The 25,640-nt window shown below is 41.1% G+C and overlaps 1 protein-coding gene across 2 annotated transcripts in view; it reads left to right on the top strand.

Moving 5' to 3' along the window:
- FCHSD2 (FCH and double SH3 domains 2) overlaps positions 1-22,242 on the top strand; it is a 293,011-nt gene extending 270,769 nt beyond the window's left edge. For both annotated transcript variants that reach the window (XM_060159945.1, XM_060159944.1), the window contains 7 exons: positions 10,027-10,161; positions 15,471-15,554; positions 15,675-15,852; positions 16,138-16,358; positions 17,341-17,470; positions 17,612-17,694; positions 20,168-22,242. In XM_060159945.1, the coding sequence (XP_060015928.1) occupies positions 10,027-10,161; positions 15,471-15,554; positions 15,675-15,852; positions 16,138-16,358; positions 17,341-17,470; positions 17,612-17,694; positions 20,168-20,251 (915 nt within the window). In that variant the 3' untranslated portion in view covers positions 20,252-22,242. The remainder of the gene's footprint in view (positions 1-10,026; positions 10,162-15,470; positions 15,555-15,674; positions 15,853-16,137; positions 16,359-17,340; positions 17,471-17,611; positions 17,695-20,167) is intronic.
- Positions 22,243-25,640: the final 3,398 nt, after the last annotated feature.

Raw genomic sequence — 25,640 nt, 5'->3', positions numbered from 1 at the left:
TAAAGTACCCTATAGAAGATAAGTGTTTTTAAAATATAGAGTCTGTTTACCTTATAGAATAAGGATAGAACTATATTTACTCGAGTATTAACTCTTTGCCTTCTGTATTATGCTGTGGTACAGAATATAGGATTGGGAAGAAAAAAACACAGAATATAGCAATTTTTTTTAAACGGAGAGCATTCTACTGATATAATTATTCAGTTGATGGTTAACCAGAGTCTACATACAGCTTCCTATGATTGGTTTGCTGCTAGTGACCCAGTCACCCCTTCTGTCACTCATCCCTCCCTTCTCTTATTTTCTTTTTTTTTTTGCCAGTCTTAGAAGTGTATTTTGGGGGGGCACAGGGTGAGGAACTTGAGAGAATCAACCCTTGCATTTAGAGCACCAGGACTTGAAAAGCCAAGTGCAGTTTTGTAAGTCAGTATTTTAAATAATGCAACCTCTACCAGAATTTCTTGTTTTTTCTTCATCTCCATATTCTCGGAATAGGAATACTGATAGGGCTGTTTTAATTGTACAGCAAATGTGGGTGAGTGCAAGTTCAAAACAAGTTTGGGAGCTGGTTTACGTGAACCTGAGTTAGTTGCTTTGCGATCAACATGGTTTTTCATTCAACAGAATCTCGTGGGGCTTCTGGCTGAAGAACTTGCCCTCGTTCCTTCACCTCCGGCTGTTCCTATCCGTCTTCTAACGTTTTTTGGTTGTTTTTTTTTTAAGTTTTGGTTTTGAAATCATTTCTTCTTGCCGGGCCTCTAACCGGTTCTGTCAGTGGAGGACCCCTTCTTTCTCCCACTGATGAAAACAGGCCCTGCACTGACCCTGAACCTGAGATTTGGGGGTGACCCTTCATGCTGTGCAACTCTGACCTGCCCCTACTGAGATTTGGGGTGTGGGGGTGACCCCTCCACTGCATAACGGACGTTGCCCCCACACCCAGGTTGGTCTCTGGGCCTTTCCTTCTCTTATTTTCTTGCCTTCTCTTACTCAAAAACCCATACCCAGTTTACAACCTAATTTTGAAATTATGTTAATTGTAGAGTAGAAAGAGTTATATAACTAGATAATAAAAAATTAGGAAGTACAGTAGAGAAAAAATGACAAAAGCTCCATCCTTATAACACCACTGTTAGCAACTTGATTGAATTCCTTCCTCTTTCTACTATTCCTTTTTGAACATATTTATCATAATAAAGTTAATTTTGTATATTTTTATTTAACATTCCATACTGATGGTTGATCTTCATAATCATCCTTTTCATGCCTATAGTATTCCATCAGGAATGTGTTCACTTAACTGTTCTCTTTAGGTTTAATATTTAGATTGCCTCCACATATTCTAAATAATACTCTTTAAAACATTTGTATGGGGGCTTCCCTGGTGGCGCAGTGGTTGAGAGTCTGCCTGCCGATGCAGGGGACACGGGTCCATGCCCCGGTCTGGGAAGATCCCACATGCCGCGGAGCGGCTAGGCCCGTGAGCCATGGCCGCTGAGCCTGCGCATCCGGAGCCTGTGCTCCGCAACGGGAGAGGCCACAAGTCAGAGGCCCACGTACTGCAAAAAAAACACAAAAAAACCAACAAAAAAAACATTTGTATGCATTTTTTTTCACGTTAGGGATTTTTTCTGTAAGATATGTTCTTAGAAGTAGAACTACTGAGTCAGAGATTTTTAGTTTGAGGTTGGTTTATTTTTGTTCTTTCTGCTCTTTTTTTCCTCCTTAGATTCTCAAACTATAGCTGACAGTGTTTACATAACTTCCTTGTCTTCAGCCACTTCCCCCAACTACCATGCCAAGGCATCCGGACAATTACTCTGTTGTGTAGCCTCCCTAAGTATATGAGCATTTTGCAGAGTTGCATAGAAGTAAATTCTAGGGGACTTCCTTGGTGGTCCAGTGGCTAAGGCTCTGTGCTCCCAGTGCAGGGGGCCCATGTTTGATCCCTGGTCAGGGAACTAGATCCCACATACATGCCACAGGTAAGAGTTCGCAGACCGCGACTAAGAGTTTGCATGCCGCAACTAAAGAACCTGCATGCCGCAACAAAGGTCGAAGATCCCGTGTGCCTCAACTAAGACCCAGTGCAGCCAAATAATTAAATAAATAAATATTTTTTAAAAAATCATTTGAAAAAAAATAAAAGAAAGAAGTTCTAACTCTACTCATTATGAAGACCATGTTGAATATGTGTTTGAAAGACAAGAATAAAGATTTTAAACCTTTAGGATGCTAGTTTGGTTCCCATCTGCCTCAATAATGCCTTATAGTCCTTGCATCCAGCAGGCTTTGTTTTTGTAATACAAAAATCTGTTCGTTGGCTTGAGCTAAATCCCAAAGAAAGAAACAATGGATTTTTGTAATGAAATAAATGTAAACTAGAAAATAATGGAACACACCTGCAACAATCTTCAATTGCTTTTATATTTACTGTATTTCCAAATGGGCAGTCGTCTTTTTATTGGACTAAACTCCATACTCAAAATGTCCACACTTTTAATGAAACTAACATTTCAAATTCCCAGTAACATCAGTTTAATTCCATTCAGTAAGCATGTATTGAGCCTGCACTGCTCATGAGACCCTTTGCTAGGTGCTGGAAATTACCTATAATGTCTGTTGAAATGGTGTCCACAGATTGAGGGAACCACTCTCACTTACTGACAGCCAAGACCAAAGTAGGACATTGAAAAAATGTAGAGCATTTCACTTCTAAGAGAAGTGTCTCTAGCTGTGTTATGTTCTTTGACTTTCTCCATAGCCATAATAACAAGTAAACTACCTGACACAGATCCTTACATATATTACATGTTCAAAAATATTAGTCTGAACCTCAAGATAAGTTGTCTACTCCAGTTCTACCAACTAAGCTTAAAATACTACCAAAAGGAGGGAATTCACATTGGTAAAGCATCTGTTCTGTACTAGGTTCCATGTCAGGCACATTCATACATTATTTCAGTTAATGATCACAACCATCCTGAATGTATTTATAGATGAGAAGGTAGATTTAGAAGAATTAACTGTCTCACCCAACAGTATACAGCTAGTAAGTGGAGAGAGCTGGGATTAGACCCCAGATATCCCTGCCTCTAAAGCACTGCTCTTTACTATACTTTCTTACTCTGTGGATGACCCTTTATTCCTCTAACCTTTATCATGATTCATTTCAATTGCTATGCATTTTTTTCCTTTTTTTCTTTTAAGCATCTGGTGAATCACTGACTGCCCTATTTTTATATAATTAATGGTCTTATAGCATCTTCAAATACTGTGTGGCCAGTTGTCATTAAAATTCCCAAGCTTTACTGATATTTTTAACAGTTTCACTGAGGTATAATTGACATAAAATAGATTACACATATTTAAAAGTGTACAATTTGTTTTGTCTGACTTCTTTCACTCAGCATGATTACTTTGAGTATCATCCATGTTGTTGCATGTATCAATAGTTCATTTCTTTTAATTGCTGAGTAGTATTCTGTTGTATGAATATACCACAATTTGTTTATCCATTCACCCTGATGATGGGCATTTGAGTTGTCTGGGGCTATTACAAATAAAACTGCTATGAATGTATGTTTGTTTGGGTCATACAGTGGCTATATGTTTAACATTTTAAGAACTGTCAGGCTGTTTTCCAAAGTGGTTGTACCATTTTACATTCCCTCCAATAGAGTACTAGTGTTCCAATTGTTCCACTACCTTGCCAATACTTAGTATGGTCAATCTATTTAATTTTAGATATTCTAATAGGTGTGCAGTAGTGTATCATTGTAGTTTTAGTTTGCATTTCACTAATAATGTTGAGCATCTTCTTTTATGCTTATTTGCCATCTGTATATCTTCTTCAGTGAAGTGTCTGTTCAGATCTTTCAACCATATTTTATTAGGTTGTTTGTTTTCTTTTTATTGCATTTTGAGAGTTCTTTTTATATTCTGGATACAAATCCTTTATCAGATAGATGATTTACATAATTTTCTCCCAGTCTGTGGCTTGTCTTCTCATTTTCTTAACAATGCCTTTCAAAGAGCAGAAATTTTATTTATTTATTTATTTTTTTTGCGGTACGCAGGCCTCTCACTGTTGTGGCCTCTCCTGTTGCGGAGCACAGGCTCCGGACGCGTAGGCTCAGCGGCCATGGCTCACGGGCCCAGCCGCTCCACGGCATGTGGGATCCTCCCGGACCGGGGCACGAACCTGTGTCCCCTGCATCAGCAGGCGGACTCTCAACCACTGCGCCAGCAGGGAAGCCCCCTGTGGGAGTTTTTTAAACAACAAATGCAATTTCTTTAATAGAGATAGGGTTATTCAACTTATTCTTCTTGAATGGACTTTGATCATAGGTATCTTTCAAAGAATTTGTCAGTTCCATTTAAGCTGCCAAATTTATTGGCATAAAGTTGCTCATAATATTTTTTATTATTCTTTGATTGTCTGGAGAATCTGTAGTGACATCACTTCTCTTATTCCTGATATTGTTTATTTGTGTCTCCTCTTTTTTATCCCTGATCATCCTACTAGAGGTTTATCAATTTGATGTATCTTCACAAAAAGAAAAACAGCTTTTGATTTCATTGACTTTTTTACCTGTTGTTTTTCCGTTTTTTATTTTATTGATTTCTGCTCTGGTTTTTATTATTTCCTTTCTTCTGATTAATTTGGATTTAACCTGCTCTTTCCTAATTCTTTAAGATGGAAGCTAAGGTCACTGATGTGAGACTTTCCTTCTTTTCCAATATAGGTATTTGGTACAAACATTTCACTCTACATGTTGCTTAAGCGCCACCACACAAATTCAGATACCACACAAATTCAGATACACTGTGTTATTATTTTCATTCAGTTTTAAATATTTTCTAATTGGCCTTTTAATTTCTTCTTTGTTTCATGGGTTGTTTAGAAGTATTATTGAATTTCCAAATATTCGGGAATTTTACAGATACCTTTCTATTAATGACATAATTTATTTCCATTGTGGTCAGATAACATACTTGAATCATGTTAAATTTATTGAGACTTGTTTTGTGGCCCATTATATGGTATATCTTGGTAAATGTTCCATGTGTACTTGAAAAGAATATATAATCTGCTGGTGTTAGCTGTTATGTTCTATAAATGTCAATTAAGTCAAGTGGGTTTATAGTGTTGTTCAAGTCTTCTGTATCCTTACTGATATTCTCAGTTCCCTACATGATGCCCTGTGCCTTATGAGGTTTTCTGCTCTGTTAAGAGGGAATAGGAAATATTCCCAGACCTATGTGAATGCTGAGGATTGTTCCCTCTAATCCTTTGGGTGGTTCTATTGCTGGCTTCAGGTAGTTCTTGACATATATGTGCTGATCAGTACTTAGCTGAAGACTTGAGGGAGACCTCTGCAGATTTCCAGAGTTCTCTCTATGTATTTCTTCATTACTCTACCCAGCAAACTCTAGCCACTTTGACCTTCCTGAATTCCCAGTTCCATATCCTCAATTCAGGGAGACCACCATCCTTTTCTTGGGTTCCCTCCTGCTATATCTCAGCTTGGAAACTTTTTTCATACAGTAAGTTGGGGAAATTGTTTCCCATCCACCAAGGATCACTAACTTTCATCACATGATGTCCAGTGTCTTGAAAACTGTTCTTTCATATATTTTGAACAGTTTTTTAGTTGTTTCTGGAAGGAGTTTAAATCTGGTCTCTAATATTATTCCATCTTGCCTGGAAACAGAAATCCATTTTGCTGATATTTTCAACATCATTTTTTATAATATACTTGTGTTGTGTCTGGAATGATGTTCACTGTGCTGACTTTTCTGTCTAGATGGAATTCAGAGGCTCTCCTGGCCAGTTATAGGGAGCTACCTTCCTCTGTGCTGGATGTCACCAGATTTTTTTAATCTATATTCTCCTTTTCTCATAAAAACAATAATGATGTATTAAGTACCTCCTATGTACCAAGCATGTGTTAAGGGTTTAAGTATTGCCTCACTTAATCCTTATGATAACCTTGTTAAGAAGTAATTATTTTCATTATAGAGATGAGGTCATTGAAGTTGAGAAGTCAAATAATTTGCCCAAGGTCATATAGCAAGTAAATGGCATAGTCAGCATTCAAACCCAAGTCTGTCAGATCCACGGACCATAAAGCTGATGAAGCCCTTCAGAGATAATTTTGCTGAATACAGGAGGTCAGCTACTAAAACCAACTTGGAAAAGTTCTTTTCTGCCCTTGCAATAAGAGTAAGCATTTTATAACATCTAAGAAAGGGAAAATATTAATACAGCTAGAAAGAATAGTTTTGATTAAAATTCTGTCAGATGACAGGAAGGAAAAGGGATGTGAGCAGTTGTTAAGAAACAGGAAGAATGTGATTTTAGAAATGCTGGGTCAAGAAGGCATTGCAACAGCTAAGTTACAGAGGGTGGAAGAGGAAAAAGGAAGAAATTGTCCTGAGATGACATACTTTGGAAAGCTGCTAGAGCAATGCAAAAGCATGTGGCAGTGACCCCTATTGCTGTCACTGCAACCTTTCAGTCCCTTCCATGAGAATCAAAAAATGAACTCAAAATGAAGGAGAAAGAAAGGAACGTTTAGTATCAAACAACGTTGCCAAAATGAAGTGTATTGGATTGATTCCCAGTGCCAAAGCACAGTACATATTAACATTCCTTATGCTATATTTTTGGAAACATGTTCTACCCACATTGGCTTTAATTTTAGTTTTTATAGATGTATGAGTATTTTGTTTTGTTTTGTTTTTTTGTAATGTCTATAACCTTTACTAGAATATAAAGGCAATGTCTTCCAAGTATATATAAATATGTTTAAGTTAGTTTTACGGCAGTTTCCTGCATGTGAACCTCATCTTTTATATGACACCCTATTGGAAAATAATAGAATCATAAGCCTGAGATAATTTGAAAGGTCAAGATTTGAGTCTATTTTGTCATTGATCTGACTGACCATACATGAATATTTGTAAGATAAGGCATGTGAGGCACTCAGCTGTGGAGAATTTTCAGTAATAGTTATAAATGAGACTACTACAGGGGCTTTGAAATGGAGGCAATAAATGTGACAAGAAGTATGTACTATTTATTCTTCAGGAACCCTCTCCTTCCCCCAGTTCTTTAGAATTTTATTAGGTAAATAGCAGGTGAAGAGAGTCTTTTAAAATGTCAGTGATAATTACACAAGAGAAATCACATTAACTCAATAAAGAGTAGAACTTGACATTATAGGCAACTTATACTTTTTGACTCATTGAATCTCAGGAAATCTCTGACCTTCTTCTCAATTCACCCTTTCCATATTCACAGGGCCCTCTGTGCATTTAGCATTTGGTTGTGCTCATTTCCCACTCTAGGTTGTGAACTCCTGCAATGCAGACAGCATCCTTCATTTCATATCTAAGAGCCTAGTTTAGTGTTCAGCATATAGTAGGTATTTGGTATTCTAATTAATTGTTCTACTGTAAGGCCCAGTTCTGACTCTCCATTCCTTATATCCTTAATGTGTAAGCATTAGTGCCTTTGCATGTTTAAACATAGGGAAAAGTAGCCAAATAAGTGTTTATGTGTAGCTAGAAACCAAGAAACCTTTGAGCCTATTCTGTTTCTTCTTTATTGGATTTTTAATCTAAAAAGTAAAACAGGGGCTTCCCTGGTGGTGCAGTGGTTAAGAATTCCCCTGCCAGTGCAGAGGACACAGGTTCGATCCCTGGTCCAGGAAGATTCCACATGCCTCAGAGCAACTAAGCCCGTGCGCCACAAATACCGAGCCTGCGCTCTAGAGCCCGTGAGCCACAACTACTGAGCCCATGTACTACAACTACTGAAGCCCACGCACCTAGAGCCCATGCTCCGCCACAAGAGAAGCCACCTTAATGAGAGGCCTGCGCACCGCAATGAAGAGTAGCCCCCGCTCGCTTCAACTAAAAGAAAGCCAGCACACAGCATTGAAGACCCAACACAGTCAAAAATAAATAAATAAATACATTTATTTTAAAAAAATAAAAAGTAAAACATGCCTATTCTAATAGTTTATAGTTCAGAGGTATATAAAAAAACAAGCCAATCTCCTCTATTCTCCAGTCTTTATTCTTCTTACTTTGCCTACCTCTGTTAGACATTTATGCTCATATAAATATTATTTGTATTTTAATATAATGGACAATACTCAAATACATTTTTTACACTCAATTCGATTTTAATTAATATATGCCTTTTAGCTATGATGGGTAATATACATTGAAACTGGGTTAAATTATTTTCCTTGTGCTACATTTCAAAAGGAACTGTGCCCTTTTCTGTGGCAAAATATACATAACATAAACTTTACCATTTAAACCATTTTTAAATATAAAGTTCAGTGGCATTAAGTACATTCACATTTTTGTGCAACCATAACTATCATCCATCTCCAGAACTCTTTTCATCTTGCAAAAGTGAAGCTCTATACCAATTAAACAATAACTCGCCTGGGGCTTCCCTGGTGGCACGGTGGTTGAGAATCCGCCTGCCAATGCAGGGGTCATGGGTTCAAGCCCTGGTCCAGGAAGATCCCACATGCCGCGGAGCAACTAAGCCTGTGCACCACAACCACTGAGCCTGCGCTCTAAAGCCCATGAGCCACAACTACTGAGCCCACGTGCCACAACTACTGAAGCCTGTGCGCCTAGAGCCCGTGCTCCATAACAAGAGAAGCCACAGCACTGAGAAGCCCGCACACTGCAACGAAGAGTAGCCCCCATTTGCCGCGACTAGAGAAAGCCCCTGTGCAACAAAGACCCAACACAGCCATAAATAAATATAAATAAAAAATTAAAAAATAACTCCCCTGTCCTCCAACCCCTAAATCCATGACAACCAACATTCTACTTTATGTCTCTATAAATTTGACTACTTCAGGTACTTCATATAAGTAGAGTCATACAGTATTTATCTTTTTTGTGACTGGCTTATTTCACTTAATATTAATGTCCTTAGGGTTCATCTGTTGTAGCATGTGTCAGAATGTCCTTCCTTATTAAGGCTGAATAATATTCTGTTGTCATATACCACATTTTGTTCATCCCCTCATCTCAGTGGATGCTTGGGTTGCTTCTACCTTTTGGCTATTCTGAATAATGCTGCTATGAAGATTGGTAATCAAATATCTGTTCATGTTCCTGCTTTCAGACTCTTTGGGGAGGAAGGATTGAAAGAATAGAATAGAAATTAAAATTGAAAAGAATTGAAAGAATAGAAGTGAAATTGCTGGATTATATGGTAATTCTGTGTTAAACTTTTTGAGGAACCATCATACCATTTTCCAAAGCAGCTACACATTTTACGTTCCTACCAGCCATGCACGAGTGTTACAGTTTCTCCACATCCTTACCAACACTTAATTCCTCGTTTTTTTATAATAGCCATCCTAATGGGTGTGAAGTGGTATCTCATTGTGGTTTTGATTTGCATTTCCCTAATGATTAGTGATGTTGAGCATCTTTTCATATGCTTGTTGGCCACTTGTATATCTTCTTTGAAGAAATGTCTTTTCAAGTCCTTTGTCCATTTTTGTTTATTTTTTGGCTGTGTTGGGTCTTCGTTTCTGTGCGAGGGCTTTCTCTAGTTGCAGCAAGCGGGGGCCACTCTTCATAGCAATGCGCGGGCCTCTCACTATCGCAGCCTCTTGTTGCGGATCACAGGCTCCAGACCCGCAGGCTCAGCGGCCATGGCTCACGGGCCTAGCCGCTCCGCGGCATGTGGGATCTTCCCTGTCCGGGGCACAAACCCGTGTCCCCTGCCTTAGCAGGCGGACTCTCAACCGCTGCGCCACCAGGGAAGCCCGACTCTTGGTTTTAAAAAGAAAAAAAAAAACTCTGTCCTTTCATAACATGAAAAATGCAAGTGAGAACAGAACAGATACTTTTCTTTGTGCAGTTGAATAAGTAAATTAACATTTTGAAACAATCAGGTTTTAAGTGTTTTTCCTGCTTTCATCCATTTTCTTGAAGTAAGCAAGCTAGCCAATGGCTTCTGATTTTTCCTAGCTTAATGCAGATACCGAAAGAGAAGAAGGAGAAGAGTTTGAAGACAACATGGATGTTTTTGATGACAGCAGTTCCAGCCCTTCTGGCACCTTAAGAAATTATCCACTCACCTGCAAAGTTGTTTATTCCTATAAGGTTTGTATTTCTCTAACATACTTCTCACATTAAATTGTGACAACTCTGAAGATACAAGTAACTGTATCTACCCAGCCTCTTATACTGTACTTATCATAAAATTGGTGTTCAGTTCATATTAGAGGCAACATAACATAATGGGAAAGAGTCCAGGCTCTGAAGTCAGACTGCCTCGGTTAAAATCCTGTCTCTGACACTTACGATCTACATAACCACGCTAGTCCCTTGGTCTCTGTGAGCCTCGGTTTTCTTATCTATGTTATGGGGATAATATTATAGGGCTAGTTTGAAGACTAAATGAGATACCACTTTTATAGCAAAGCATTTAGCACAGTGCCTGACATCTAGTAAATTTTCTGTAAATAGAACTCTTACCCTTATCAATTGCCTGACACAAGACCCTCCGTTACAATAGTTCTCAAAATTGATATTAAAATAAAATTGCTTGACAGAGCAGTTTTGTTAAACTTTACCTTTCCTAACCTTAATATAACCACCTCTTGTTTCCAGGTTAAGCAAGGATCTGGATAAATAGATTCCTGAACTTCCAAACCTGATTTGGTATAATAGTTCTTAATCTCTCTCACCCCTGCCCTGCTTTCCCATTACCTTTTTACTCAAAGTAAATTGAGTTTCAGTTCCCCGGTTCCTCTCTTTTCCTTACTCCCTTCATCAATCACTAGCCAGTTCTGTTGAGTCCACCTCCAAAACATATCCTGAATCCATTCACATTTCGCATCTTGGTCTAGGCCATTGCTTTGATTACTGTAAAAGAAAAAAACCCTAATAATTGGTATCCCTTCTTCATACTTGTCTACCGACATACTTGTCTACCACTTTCCACTCTGCAGCCAGAATTATCTTTAGTACGTATAGGAGGTTATTTTATTCCCCTGCCTAAAACCCTTTATAAGCTTTCCATCACACAAAGAAAAATAAACTCTTCACAAGGGTTTATAATGTCCAGATTGATCTGGCCCCTGCAAATCTCCTTAGCTTCATGTCAGACCAACCCACCCAGCCCATGCACTACACGTTAGCAACTCTGGCTGCCTTTCAGTCTTCAAAAGCACTACGCACCTCTCTGACTTGACAGCTTTGCACTTGCTGCTCCCCTACCTGGAACTGTCTTTTCCCAAATCTTGGTTGGCTGCCCACTGCTCTTCATATAGGTTCAGCTCAAATAGTGCCTCCTCAGGTTTCCCCTGACCACCTAAATGCATAGCCAACTCCCCAGTCACAACTCTATCCCATTGCCCTTTTGTCCTCATTTATTTACTATATAGCACCTATCACCAACCAAACTGAATGTTGTTTGTTTTCATACTTCTTTATCTGACTGTCCACTAAAGGTCCATGAAGGCAGAAACCTTGTCTATGTCTGTGTACCTTGTTTATGTGTCTTCAGCACCTGGGACAGTGCCTGGCACATAGTGGGTCCTCAGGAAATAATTGTGGAATGAATAAATGAATGATGTAAGGAAGGCATGAACAAATGAATCCCTTTCATTTTAATGAATGGCACTAATTTAAATGAATTCCTTTCATGTTAATGCCATGCTTAAGGGACAACAGCAGAGGAAGGGTCTGAGGAGAATCTAAATCATACATGGGACAGTCTCACTCCTACCACCACCATCCCTGGAGAGCCAAAAGCTGATATTATTTACTCCTCAATATCAGTGATTACCAGACTTTTTTTCATTTAACATCCTTTTATTATATATTTAAGTTAACAATACTTCCTCTTTTCTAAAAGGGTTGGGATTTTTTTTTTTCCCAATGTAAACTGTTTTGATAACCTTTTGAAAATTTGAAGTCATCTTCCGAGATACTTGTAAGGTGTTTTAAAATTTTATAAAACTTGGTTGGGATTGTTTCCCTATCTTCCGTCTCAGTATTATATTTACTTTGAAGTTCCAGAATTAAAATTTAAGGTCCTTAAACAGAGAGGGTCCTAGGTATCTGAGTGATTATTACATCTGAGGAATTTTACAGATGAGGTAGCATTTCAGTGGGGTCATGAATAAGATCTTTCTAGTTACAGTGATAAGGTAGGGAAGGGAAAGAGCCTTATAAGCAAACAGCAGATACAGAGACACAGTTTGATGAGATAATAGGGTGTTCAGGAAATGTTAAACTCAGTGTTGTGTGAGCATCAAGTGTGGGAAATAGAGCAGCTGGAAGTAAAGATGTCAGATAGACCTGTAGATCAGACTGAGTTTGGCTTTTATCCTGGCTGAAGGAAGCCATTGGGTGTCCTAAAATCAGACTAGGCTTTTAAATAAGGTAACCCTGGTCGTGGTATAGATATTCCAGAGAGGGTAGATTAGAGTGGAGTTAGTCTCTATAAGCCTAGTTGTGATTCCTATGGTCCAGACCAGCAAAGAAGGCCTAAGTTAATCTGGTGAGAACAAAGAAAAGCTAAATTTAAGGAGTAGTTTCAAAAGCCTTAAAAATGCTCATAACTTTGTCCCTACTACTATATATCCTAAGAAAGTGACCCACAATACAGAAAAACATTCTGGATACAAAATGCTCTTTCATCATAGTACTACTTTATAATAGCAAAGTTGGCAGTCCAATAAGGAAATAGTTAAGTAAATTAACCATTCATATAATGTAACCATAACAAAATTTTATGAAGATAATTGAAAATTATATTAGAGTTTTTTATGTAAGAAGAAATATGTCCAAAAAGTAAGATACCAAATTGTATTACCTTAAGGTCTTAATTATACATATTTCTAGCTTTTCTACAGTGAACATGTATTACTTTTGTAATCAGGAAAAATCATATTGTTTTAAAAGAAAACAGGAAATTTAGAGAGATGGTGGTGGGAATGGAGGGCATGGCTGCTTCTGGGGTCCTGGCTGCCACTGCGTATTAGGACTTCATGAGGTAGTGTGAGACCACGTGTTTATTTAATAACTATTTACTGACTACTTGCTGTCTTTACTTGGGATAAGTGAGAAGAATTACATTCCCTGCCTTAAGTAAGTCATTCTAATAGGAAGCGCAAAAGTGCAAACAACTAACTTGAGAGCCACAGTAGTCAGTGTTAGAGGGATGCTCAAAGCCTTCTAAGAATAAAAGGAGGAAAAAGCAGCCAGCTCATTGTGGGTGGTCTTGGAAAACATATAAGCTTGGCATCAAATCATGAGTAATAATAATAGCTACCATTTATGAAGTCCTGTGTACCCGGTATCATACATATATATATATTTTTTTCTAATCCCTTCAATAACCCTATAAGGAAGATATTATCAACCAACCCATTAATTCAACAAATATCAGTACGTGAGCACCTTCTATGTACCATGCTGTGCTCTTTTCTAGGCTTGGGGATATAGCATTGATGAACACAGACAAAAATCTCTGCCCTCGTGGAGCTTACATTGTAATAGGAATAAAAAAGAAAACTGAGGCTCTAAAAGGTCTTATGGTCACTTGCCTGTAGAAACAGACTGAAGCTGGACTTGAACTCACAGTAATCTAAATCTAGTCACCAGATGGGAAAGAGGGAGCAGGGCCTGCTGGAAAGAAGGAACAGCCTGATAAAAGCATAGAGGCAATAAAGAACGTGGTATGTTCAGAGAATAGGGAATGGTTTGCTGGGGCCAAAGCATCAAGAGACCACAGGGTTTTGAGTGTCATGCAAAGGACCTGACCTTGTCAAGTGGAAGAATTGGTCACTGCTTGGGTATGGTATGATCAAGCTAGTGTCTGCTTATATAACAATGTTGGACAACTCGCATGGACCTTCATGACTTTTTTTTACAAGGGCAGCATTGTATTTAAAGGTGTTCTTAACCCTCCTGCTTTGCCATCACACACACTGAAATCTGGTTGTGTTGGATAACTTTTTAAGTTTTGCCACAGAATTTGTTATGTAGGTGCCTTTTGCTGGTATATTCAAGGCATAGTGTGGTTTCAGATTAGTGAAAAAATTCCATTGGAGGGGGTTGGTGGTGGTGGTGGAATGAATTGGGAGATTGGGATTGACAGATATACACTAATATGTATAAAATAGATAACTAATAAGAACCTGCTGTATAAAAATTAAATTAAATTTTTTAAAAATTCTATTGGAAAAGCTATCAAAAATCAGTGAGCTTTTTTTCCCTCATATTTTGAGATCAGAGGTAATCTACTTAAAATTCTGTCCTGGAGTATTTCTGTGATTGGTCAGCCATTTTCAATACTATTTTTCTGTCTCAAGTAGCTATTATAGCAATATCCAGAATCTGGGTTTGATGAAACGTACATGAAATAGGAAATGAGTCTTTGGAAATGAGTCTTGCCTTACTTTTGCTTGTGTAATTTGGAGATATTTTACACTTTGAGACTGTGAGATCTGAAAAACTATATGGTCTAAAGCAGTAGTTTTAACTAATCTTGGGACTTGGGGAAAGCTTTTAAGGCTGTTCACTAAGAGCCAGAAGATGTCCGCAGACCCCTCCTGTTACATGTGACAGGCAAGTCTCTTTATGAAACAAAGTCACAAAGTCTCTCTCTACAACCCCCCTGCAGAGTCCCTGAGAGCTTGCTCTCAGATTCTACTGCCTCAGGGGTAGTATTTAGGTGTCTGGTGCTAGTGGACTCCTGCTGTTAGGGATTAAAAAAAAAAAAAAAAATCACAGCAACTTCTGCAGAAGCACACAAGTGGATCAGCCTAGTCTCTACAGTTAAGTTGGAGCATCAGTCATTTCTCTCCTACAATTTTCTTCTCTTGGCCACTGTTTTACGGTGATTCCAGACAAATTCCAGGCACTGCTCAAGCTATCAGTCAATCCATGTACATAGCTCTTTGCATTTTCACAGCCTGCACCTCCATGGTAGCCCTCTGGTGTAGTTCTAATTCACGGCTTTCTCCTTTGCTTGTGCTTCCCAAATCATCATGGTTCTGTGCTTATTCATCCCACACTAACTCCCCCATCTTCCCGAGAATGGCAGGATTGTCATTTTGAAGAAATGGAGGCATCAAGAAGTTGAATAACTTACCAATAGATACATAAGCTGGAGCTAGAACCCAGGTCCTCTACTTCCAGCAGAGTGCTGTGTTCACTGAACCTGATTGCCTCTTGAGGATTCCGTTTCTCCAGTTTTTGTTGTGGCTTTATTTTGTTTAGTTTTTTAAAGTAAAACTTCACCTCATTATGATAGTTTTACAACACTCAAATTTTTATGTTCAATACGTTTTTCAAAATCATTTCAATATTTTGATCCCCAGTTTTTGTTATGATCAGTTCACATCTGCTCTTTATCTAACCTTTTTAATTTTGTCCATGACCATCCTACATTGCAGGCTTCTCAACCAGATGAGTTGACCATTGAGGAACATGAGGTGTTAGAAGTGATTGAAGATGGAGATATGGAAGACTGGGTAAAGGTATATTCCTTTGCTCATATCGCCCCTTCTTGTGACATTTTCAGGAGTTTGTTTTGGTTCTTGTTGTACCCTGTCCAAATTGTGTGTGCAAACCTGTTTTGTCACATGTCTTTTACTCAGGCTCGAAATAAAGTCGGCCAAGTGGGTTATGTACCAGAAAAGTACCTACAGTTTCCCACCTCGAACAGTCTGCTGAGCATGCTGCAGTCCTTGGCTGCTTTGGACAGTCGGTCACACACATCCAGCAATTCCACGGAGGCCGAACTCGTTTCAGGCAGCCTCAACGGAGATGCCAGTGGTAAAGACTGAAACAAGGCACTCTTTATTTGGTCACATTTGGCCTAAACTGTATTACCCTGGAGTCAGCCTTCAGTAGGTTAAAAAGCACAACTTTATTCCTTTTCTGTAATATGTTTATTTGGTCCCGTTTATCCTGTACAGTAGAACCCTAAAGTTGATCTTCAGTGAGTACAGAATTATAGCTGTACGATGGCCTTTTAGTTGTCACTTGTGCATGGGGTGGCTGCAAAAGTAACCTGGTTGTCGGTGTTCTTACTGCATTTTTCTCTCTCTTGCTACCTAGTCTGTTTTGTGAAAGCACTTTATGACTACGAGGGCCAGACAGATGATGAATTATCTTTTCCTGAGGGAGCAATCATCCGAATCTTGAACAAAGAAAACCAGGATGATGATGGCTTCTGGGAAGGGGAATTCAATGGGCGGATTGGAGTTTTCCCATCAGTGCTAGTGGAAGAACTTTCAGCCTCAGAAAATGGTGACACTCCATGGATGCGAGAGATTCAGGTGCACAACAGGGGGAGAAAGCTGAATTAAAAGATGTTTAAAGAAAATGACTCCCAAGGAGTCTGTTGACCCACGCAAAAGTGGGCTGTGGTCTTGGCCTCACCCTCACCACTCCAGTCCTTGGTTACCGGGTTTCTGCAAAACTGAATTTGGGAAGCAGAGACTTGTCAGTCAGGCTCTTGTGCAATGGCTGTATGACAGCTCACTTCTCCCACATTCTGTTCTCTGAATTGGGGAACGAAAATACTAAATTGTGTGTAACATACAAAAGAATGGTTTGGTGGAGAGAAAGAAAGAAACCAGAGAGGGAATGTATTGTCTCTGTGGTTAGTTTATGCAGTAAAAATATTAGCTTGCTCTTTTTCTCCCTCACACTGTCAGAGCCTCCCTGCCCAGCCCAGGTCCTACTAGTCCTGTTCAGAGAACTGATGAGCCTGCCAGAGCTCCATAGGCTTAGCTCATCATAGCAAACCTTGTCTTTACGGGAAACTTCTAATTCGGATCAGTCACAGCAGGCCTGGCAGGTCCAGGACCATAAGGAACATGTCTGTCCATCTTGCTTGTGTGGTATTGTGACCACTTAGCGTGACATTTACAGAACGTGGGGAAGTCAGAAACTCAGCCAATTATTTTATCTTCACTGAAAAATACAACTTGTCCCTTTTTTTGTTCTTCACTGAACTGACTAATTTGGTATGTTTTCAATAGAACTCTCGAGAATGGTTTGACTTGGTAACTGTTTAAGATAAACTAAAATCAGTAGTATAATGAGATCTGTGGAAGGAAAAAGTTAAATGCAACACAAAACTGGGGGTTGGGGTGGTTATTCTAGGCTCATTTGCTTCTAATGAGGCTGACCAAGAAAGTTAATAATCATAACTTAGCTCCAAAGAAAAGTAATTTGCCAGGAGTAGTCCGAGAAGCCTGCTGGTCTCTCCTTCCTCAAGTGAGCACTTCGTAACCTCTCTTCCCTTTGCTGCAGATCTCTCCCTCCCCCAAGCTGCCCGGCTCCCTGCCTCCACTGCCACTGTATGACCAGCCTCCTAGTAGCCCTTACCCCAGCCCAGATAAGAGGAGCTCCCAGTACTTCCCCCGCTCTCCTTCAGCAAATGGTAAGGGTTCTCCAGGGCATGGGTCTACATACGCTTTCATTCAGAAATCCACACGTTCACCTGAAGAGCAAACAGATCTCCATTAGCATTTTTATTGCTCAACAACGCAATAAATTGAGCTTCTTTGATTCCCTCCCTTAGAAAACAGCTTCCATGCCGAATCGCCAGGATTCTCACAGGCATCCAGACATACTCCTGAGACCTCATATGGGAAACTACGACCTGTAAGTCTCTTATCTGGCAGGGTTATAGAATGCGTAGTTTCTCCAAATTGAAAGTTAGAAATTAATGTATCTCCATGACCCCTGTGTTGTTACTAATTCCCTCCATGCCAGGGTAAGATGGAGTTGGGAAGTTAAAAAGAGCTCTGGAAAAGGAAGGCTATAAAAATGAACACATCTTGGAAGGTCTAGCTTACACTGGTGCTTTCCTCACTGAGCCAGGGAGAGATTGCAAGGTGACAGCTATGAAAGTGTATTTAAATTATAACAAGCTCTGAGAGCATTAAAGTGGTCTAATTGTGAAACAGAAGCATTTTTTTTTTCCAGCAGGCATTTTATGAGAACCTATTTTCCAGGCCTCTAATTGCCTCTTTGACGGACACTGAAATGAAATAAGATACATGCATTTTGAGGTTTGAGAGCTTCTATTCTCAAAGGAATCTGTTCTTACAAATAATCACCTCTACTCACCCCTCACTGACTCCACCCCACCACCTCACTGTGAAACAGCTCTTCCAAGGTCATAACTTTCGCATGCTAATCTAGTGCATATTTGCAATTTTATTTTCCTAGACCCCCTTATCAGCATTTGACACAGTTCTCTGAACCACTCACTACCTTTGGCTTTGTTCATTCAGCAGATATTGAGTGCCTCGTTAAGGACTTGGTTCTTGATCCTAAAAGTTTAAGAAGCTATTGTAAGATTGTAAGCAGGACAGTGATATGACCAGTTGTGCATTTTTAAAACACTACTATGGCAGCTAAGTGGAGGATGAATGGAAGGTGATAGAATGGACACAGGGAGCCGTTAGGAGGCTGGAGCAGTGGTCCAAGCAAGAGGGGACAGTAGTGTGGACTAGCGGGTAAGAGCGTGAATGGAGAGAAGTGGACCTGTTTGTTCTACCACACTTTCCTGGTCTGCTTTCTACTTCCTGGCCCTTCCTTTTTGTTACTGAGTCCAAGCTCACTCTTCTCGCCGCAGGACAGGCCAATAAATCGGGAGATGAGGTATTGAGGCGAAGAATAGCGACTTTACTTGGAAAGCCGGCAGACCAAGGAGATGGCAGACTAGGGTCCCCAAAAAACCATCTTGGATGCCTGTTTCTTTAGAGGTGGGGGAGGAGGTGAGGAAGTAAAGTTAGGCCATTAGTTTTGCCTGCTTGGCCAGCATGGGGAGGGCATGTGTTAATTTCTTCTTTTCTGCAGCCATTCACAGGTGGGCAGGGTCAGATTGTCTCCCTGTGAGCTGAACAAAGGCACTTTAGTTTAACATTCAGGCAGAGGGGCAGGGTTCCCTGAGGCAGGCCACTATGTATGATTATAATAACAAAAGCAACAAAAAGCAAAGGTTAAAGTCAAAGAAACAGATCCAACACAGAGTCAGAATTGGCTCTTCCCTGTTATATTTTCATTGACCTTTGCGGGCTTCTCTGCCTCTATCCATCTCTGTTGATGCTTCTCAGGGTTCTTTCCACGGGCTGCTTCTCTTAAAGTCATTAGAGTCACTCTCTGAGTAATCTCATCTACTCCCAAGGCTTTGATAACCATTTATTTACTGACAACTCCCAGATTTATAACTGCCAATCCAGTCTCTTCCCTGAGCTTCAGACTTGTGGAAATCTCAGTGTGTATGTACCAAAACCCCCAAAACTCAGCAAAACACGAGTTAATTATCTTCCCTCCCAGACATACTCCTTCTCCCATATTTCCTGTCCTGGTGAGTGGTACCCCCATCCTGCCAGTGCTCTGCCATCACTCGTGACACCTCCCTGATCCTGCCTTCCACAAAGAGTCATTCCAAGTCCTGCCAGGTTTACCTTGGAGACAGCTGTCAAGTTTTTCCACTCTCTGCTGCCCCACTGCCCGAACCCTAGTGCAGGCCAACATCAGCTTTCTTTCAGACCACCACAGGAGTCTCCAAAACTGTCACCTGTATTCTCGCCCACCACCACTGTTTTCTTCAAACTTTTACCTGAGTCATCTTTTCACACATCTGATACTGCTGTTTAAAATCCACCAAAGATTCCTCTTTGCCTACAGAATAAAGCTCCGATTTTTAAATATGGATTAATGAGGCCCTTCATGACTTACCCCCAGCCTACCTCTCTAGTCTTCTCTCTTGCAACTCTCCTTCCAAGACATGTTGAAAGGTTTTCAGTTCTCCAAGCATTGCTCTCTCGCTTTCAACTCTAGGCCTTTGCTTTGGACGAGGCTTTTAGGGCTACAAAGACTCTTGTGCCCGTGAGGACTTCAGCCTAGGCAAGAACCTGAATCATGAGTTTCACATTTCATCCAGAACAATAGGTCCTTCTCAGTGTAAGAAGTTGTGAAAATTAAGTTGAAAGCACATGCTTAGAGCATTTCTGAGAGCCCTGGGGTGCCCATGTCCTTGGGTAAGTGACTAGTTGGGGTTTGGATGCTTCAGGCACTGGATCGGGAAGCTGACTGACAATCCATGTGATGGTTTCCTGCTCAGGTCCGGGCAGCTCCCCCTCCACCTACGCAGAACCACCGAAGGCCAGCAGAGAAGATCGAGGATGTGGAAATCACACTGGTGTGATGATGGCTTTGCCCGTCCGTTACTGCTACAATCAAGGCCAGGCTTAGAGTTTGGCCAGTCTTGTTTTTTAGGCACCTTTGCATGATGATGACTCGAACAGAGCAAAAACAAGGAGGATTATATGTGACTGGGTGGCCTGGTAGACTCCTCCCATGTTTTGAATATTTTGTGCCTTTTTTTGTTGTCATTTTCTATGTCATCTCTCCTACCACAGCACAAATCCTAGAGGGCCCTAGAAGCACAGAGGGGGACAGCCCTCTTGCCTAACAGTGGCCCGTTTTTGTATGAGACTCAAGACCAGGCCTCGATCAGGGCACAGTCACAGAGATACTGATCATGTGCACTCGTACAGTATATTACTGTGGCCACAAGGATGTGGCAAAGATTCTCATCTTTCTTCAAGTGGCTTCTGCTCATCTGATTGAGTTTAATCAGATCACATTGGCTACATAAGGAAGCAGGAGGAGGGATTTCAGGAGAGGCTGGCTCCTCCCCGCAGTTAGTCCCCAAATTGAGAAACTGAAACCGTATTGGAAAAAAATGGACTGCCCTGAGTTTAGCACCAATTGCATTAATGCACATCTCTTCCACAACTAACAGATTTAAAACAATAACAGTGTCCTTTGTATTAATATTTATGCCATTCATTTAGTATTAGTGGAGCTAACATGGAGGGGCTGAACTAGTAGCCGAATCTCATCCCATCACATAGACTAATAGAAAGGAGGCTGTGGCAAAAGCAGAAATGGAGCTTCCAGATCTGAAATGAGCCAATTTAATGTTCTTTTTATATTTGGGTATTTTTCATTTTAATTTTTGCAGCGTATACTATTCTGACCAGTATCCTTAGAATCTGAACGTCTAGATAAACTGGGGACACATACTTGCCTTGTTGAGCTTCTCTACTGGGGAGGCCTCTAGCATTATTTTATTCCCAAGCCAGTCCACTGGCCCAGGCAGCCACCCACCACATAAAATGCAGCTTCCCAGGTCCAACTGACCTGACATTTCCTTGGGAGGAAGAACCTGTGGCTCATGGAAACCAGCTTCCTGTGAAGGACTAAAGGATTCCACAGGTGCAAATTGACAGGTTCTCCACGTCACAGGGAGAGCCAGGAGTAGCCTTCTCTGCAGGCTAACAAACCCATAGCCGCAGGCGTCCCAGAGTAGGCCTCCGGCGGCCCTCCACCTCCTATGGAAGATAGGGAGTGCATTGCTTAGGGACTAAGGGATGTTTGCCAGTTGCTTTTTTTTTTTTTTTTAAATCAAATTTGTAGAATTTAAATCGAAAGTTGTCTTACGCTTTGAAAATGCCATCCCTCCTAAGAATCTAAAAACGTGAAATGCTCGCCAAATGTCCCCATGGGATTTTTGACCAAAAGTAAGGTCAGAGCTGAAGAAATTTTCAGTTAGTCATTTGATCACTTCAGTGACAGTACCCATTGATGAATCTTCTCCGTGATTTGAGGATTTTTGTTTTTGTTTTTTGCTTCTTAACCTGTTGATCTATTTGAGGTCTTTTTGTGTTTATCAAACTTATTCTTAAGTTTAAAAAAAATTTAAAGGGTGGGTTTTTTTTTAAGATTTTAAAGTTTGTTGACAAGTTTAAAATCTTCAAAGCACTTTAGAAATCTTCAAAGTGCTGAAATCAGGCAATTCTTGCCACCCAGTCTTGTATTCTCTCTTTAGCTAGCAAAATTGTCCTTGAATCTGGGTTTTCCACATTCTCAGAGGGTTATTTGAAATCTTTTGTTATATTTTAAAATATTTTTTGGAAGAGCTGCTAATTTTATTTTAAAAATACAAAGTTGTAAAAATATGCCTCCTTTTTAAAAAGAACCCCTCCCTCCAGGACATGTAATCCAGTGTCACAGTGCACACGGCTGGGCTCAGAGGAAGCGCCTCTGTGCAGATGTGCTTTCTTTACAGTGGCTGTAAAAACTTTGTATTTATTATGTATAAAATGTTGAATAATAAAAAAATGGAATTAAGTTTTCTAAGTTTTACTTATAAAGAGATTTGGGTAAGCAGGCTTTTCCAAATACCCAGTGCTTCTTATAAAGACACTTCTAGGCCCTCCTTTAAACCCTACAACAGATACAGAGAGGGGGAAGTAAATTAATCCATCCATGGGACAAACAGTCCTGCATGCCACCCACCTGCCATGTGTAATACCCTGAATGCTAGAGATAGAAATAAATAAGTTGTGGTCTTGGCTCTCAAGGTTCTTTCCCAGTGGAGAAAAAAGGTATACACATGAGGACAGTACTGTGTGAGGTACTGGAAGGGCGAGGCAGAGAGTGTGCTGAGGGAGCTGAGGAGGGAGCTCTGATTCTGCAGCTGGAAGGGCGAGAGGAGGGCCACTGAGTCCCCTCAGAGGATGTGACTGCTGGCTTCTAGGAAGTGGGCACTCTGGACTACTCTGTCCTTTCCTAAACCTCCACCCTGAGTAATGAGTCAAGGGAAGGAGATTTTACTGGTCTCGGGGGTGGCTAGAGGATTCCAGGTGAAAAGGCGAGTCCCTCTGGCTGCCAGCCGGCCCAGTGAGGACGAGAGGTCAGCCTGTTTGGGGAGGGGCCCCACAGCCCTCCTCTTCCAGAGCTGTGCATGTGCTATATGTATTCTTCCAGACGTTTTCTGTGCATAGAACTCATATGCACACACTGCCTTTTTATATGTGAGATTATATAATACATTTAGGTTTACCTCATTCTTTTTGAAGGCTGCATTATATTCCACTGTTCAGATATATCATAATTTAAACATTCCTACAGTGATGGATGATGAGGTTGTATCCATCCATTTGCTATTCGAAAGTTGAAATGAACACCTTTGTACATAATTCTTTAAAAATTTGTTCCAGTGAAAATATTGGGTAAATTCCTAAATACGTAACTTGAGAGTCAAAAAGGTATGTGTGTATTTAATTTTGTTAGATGTTGCCAAATTGGCCTCCAAAATGACCGTATCCATTGACACTCCCACCAACAGCGTAGAAGACAACATGGACTTTGGAGTTGGAAGGTCTGAGTTAAATCCTGCCTCCCACTTGACAGCTGTGGAACCCAGCTTCAGTGTCCCCATCGGAAACATGAGAATAATGCTGTGGATCCAAGGACATGTAAAGTGTGCAGCACAGGGTGGTCCCCACAAGCATCCCTCACCATCACTTCGCCCACCTTCAGCAGCCTCCCCTACAGAACTGCTCCTTGCTATCCTTCCAGCCTCCTAGTAACACAGGGCTGTCATGAGGCGCAATGGAAAGAGTGGGTGTGAAAATGCTTCACCATAAATATGGTAAGGACTATCAGTGCACATTTAATATCTCTTCCATCTCTTGCCTTCCCCTGCTAATAAAAGCTGCTCGCATTCAAGACTACTGTTGGCCCCAGAGGCCTGGTCTGTGACCAGCGGACGGAATTAAGCTAATCATCCCACCCCTGTATCATAGCTACATTCGGGCCTCCTTCATCACAGGAACTAAAGGTAAGGCAGCTGAACCAGGTTCGCAGCACATCACCTAGATCCCTTTCCTCTGACCCACCACCCCAGCCCACATCCACAGGCAGACAGAAGCAACTGGGAGGATATCCTCTGGCCGCAGCCCTGCCACCGCTTGATGGACGCCCTTTCCACTGGGCTGCCACAACCCTGGCTTTAAAAGAAGTAGAATGAGATGATTTCCAAGAGCTTATCCAACTCTTATGTTCTAGATAAGTTCAGTTTCTAGATGCAGAGTGAGAACATCACACAAAAAGGTCACAATATTTGAGAACAGACTTTACGAACACAGAGACTTCTCAGGATGGCCAAAAGTTGAAAATTCAAGCCACTGAACTCTCCACTGGGACAGAGCAAACTGTCCTCTGGGTTGTGGTCACACCCGGGCTGCACTATTCACTCACTGCCCAACAAGCCTAGCCAAAGCTTTCAGTTGTGAATCATTTCCTAACCTTCTGAGGGGCCTTGTAACAAAATCTGGCTGAATCTTTGCATTTAATGCTCGTTATGAAGCTGTTTTTCATGACTAAAATACGTTACAGAAATTTTAGTTTAGAAGGGAGAGAATTGTAATTTGTCCTGAAATCCTACAACTTAACCAGTATAAGTTTCCTCCTAGATGTTCCCTGTGTTTGCTGTTACTGCTTGATCTGCCAAGAACCCCGTGAATGCCAAAGAGCATCTTGTTTCTGGACCATTTTCCCCTGGTCCCACTGGCCAAAAAAACAAATGCAGCATTTCTGCTGTGTCTGTGTCAGAGAGCCCTGGTCTGGGAATATTTTCCTGGAATGTTATCCTGAAACAGCAGAAATGAACACACCTCTTAGGGTTCACACCTCTTCCAGACTGTGTGCTCAACACCTAAGCATGTGTTTTGTCACCCACTTGCTCCTATGAGGGGCAGGGGAAGAGCCTGGTCAAGAGGCCTGTATTCAAGTCCCCGGGCTGCCTCGATTACCTGTGCCCTTAGGGTCATCCCTTCACCCCTCTGGGCTTTCCTCTTCTTGTCTCTAAAGTGGGAACGAGAAGACAATACAAACTTCATAAGACCCAGGGGGATCAAATAAGATAATGTACAGATAAGCTGAAAATATTTTTGATTAGTGGATGTGCATCTGTAAGAAGAAAACTACCTGTACCAGACACGTCACATCGCATCTCACAGATGGGTCCATACCTAGTGCCACCAGGATTCCTCCAGAGAACGATGGGCCAGGACCACCTCTATTTGTTCAGTCAGCAAACTTACTGCCCCAGGCCACGTTCTGGGCATTGAGACATAAGTGACTCAGTTCCCATCCCTGTCACCAACGGGCTCACATCTGGTGGGGGTGATGTGGGAACAGCAGTTTCAAGCCAAGGTGCCTCTCCCAGGACAGGGAGATGACCAAGGGGCAGTAGGACCCCAGAGCAAGAGCCTCTTGTCATTTCTCCCTCTCAAGCTTCAGGCAGGTAGAGGAGGTGGTACCCATGCCTGTACCACAGCCCCAGGGAAGAGCCTGGATCACCACTGGTGAGGTGCAGAGCCATGGAGCAGGGAGTGTCTCACGGACGTGGAAACTCTCCCCACTGTGATTCGCCCAAGTTCTCTCAGGAAGGTAACTGGGAGTAGAACCTAGAACCTGGCCTCCAGAAGACCAGGCCAGCAGCTCTCTGCAGAGCCTAAGTCCAGTTTTTAGAAAAGAGGGAATCGGGGGCCTGGATTCTTATCCCTGCTCTGCTGTGTGACCCTGGTCCCTCTCTGGCCCTCAGTCCATATGCACAGCAAGGGTGACACTTTTGACATTAGGGAAAAAACTCAGGCAGGCAGCCCCTGTGTACTGAACACCTGAGTAGCAACTATTGAAAACCTGGAGAGAACCGGAAGCTCAGAGCGTTTTTTTTTTAA

This window comes from Lagenorhynchus albirostris, chromosome 9, assembly GCF_949774975.1.
Source record: "Lagenorhynchus albirostris chromosome 9, mLagAlb1.1, whole genome shotgun sequence".
Taxonomy (NCBI): Eukaryota; Metazoa; Chordata; class Mammalia; order Artiodactyla; family Delphinidae; genus Lagenorhynchus; species Lagenorhynchus albirostris.
Note: the sequence above shows the minus strand (reverse complement) of the source record. Positions and strands in the feature narration are given on the sequence as shown.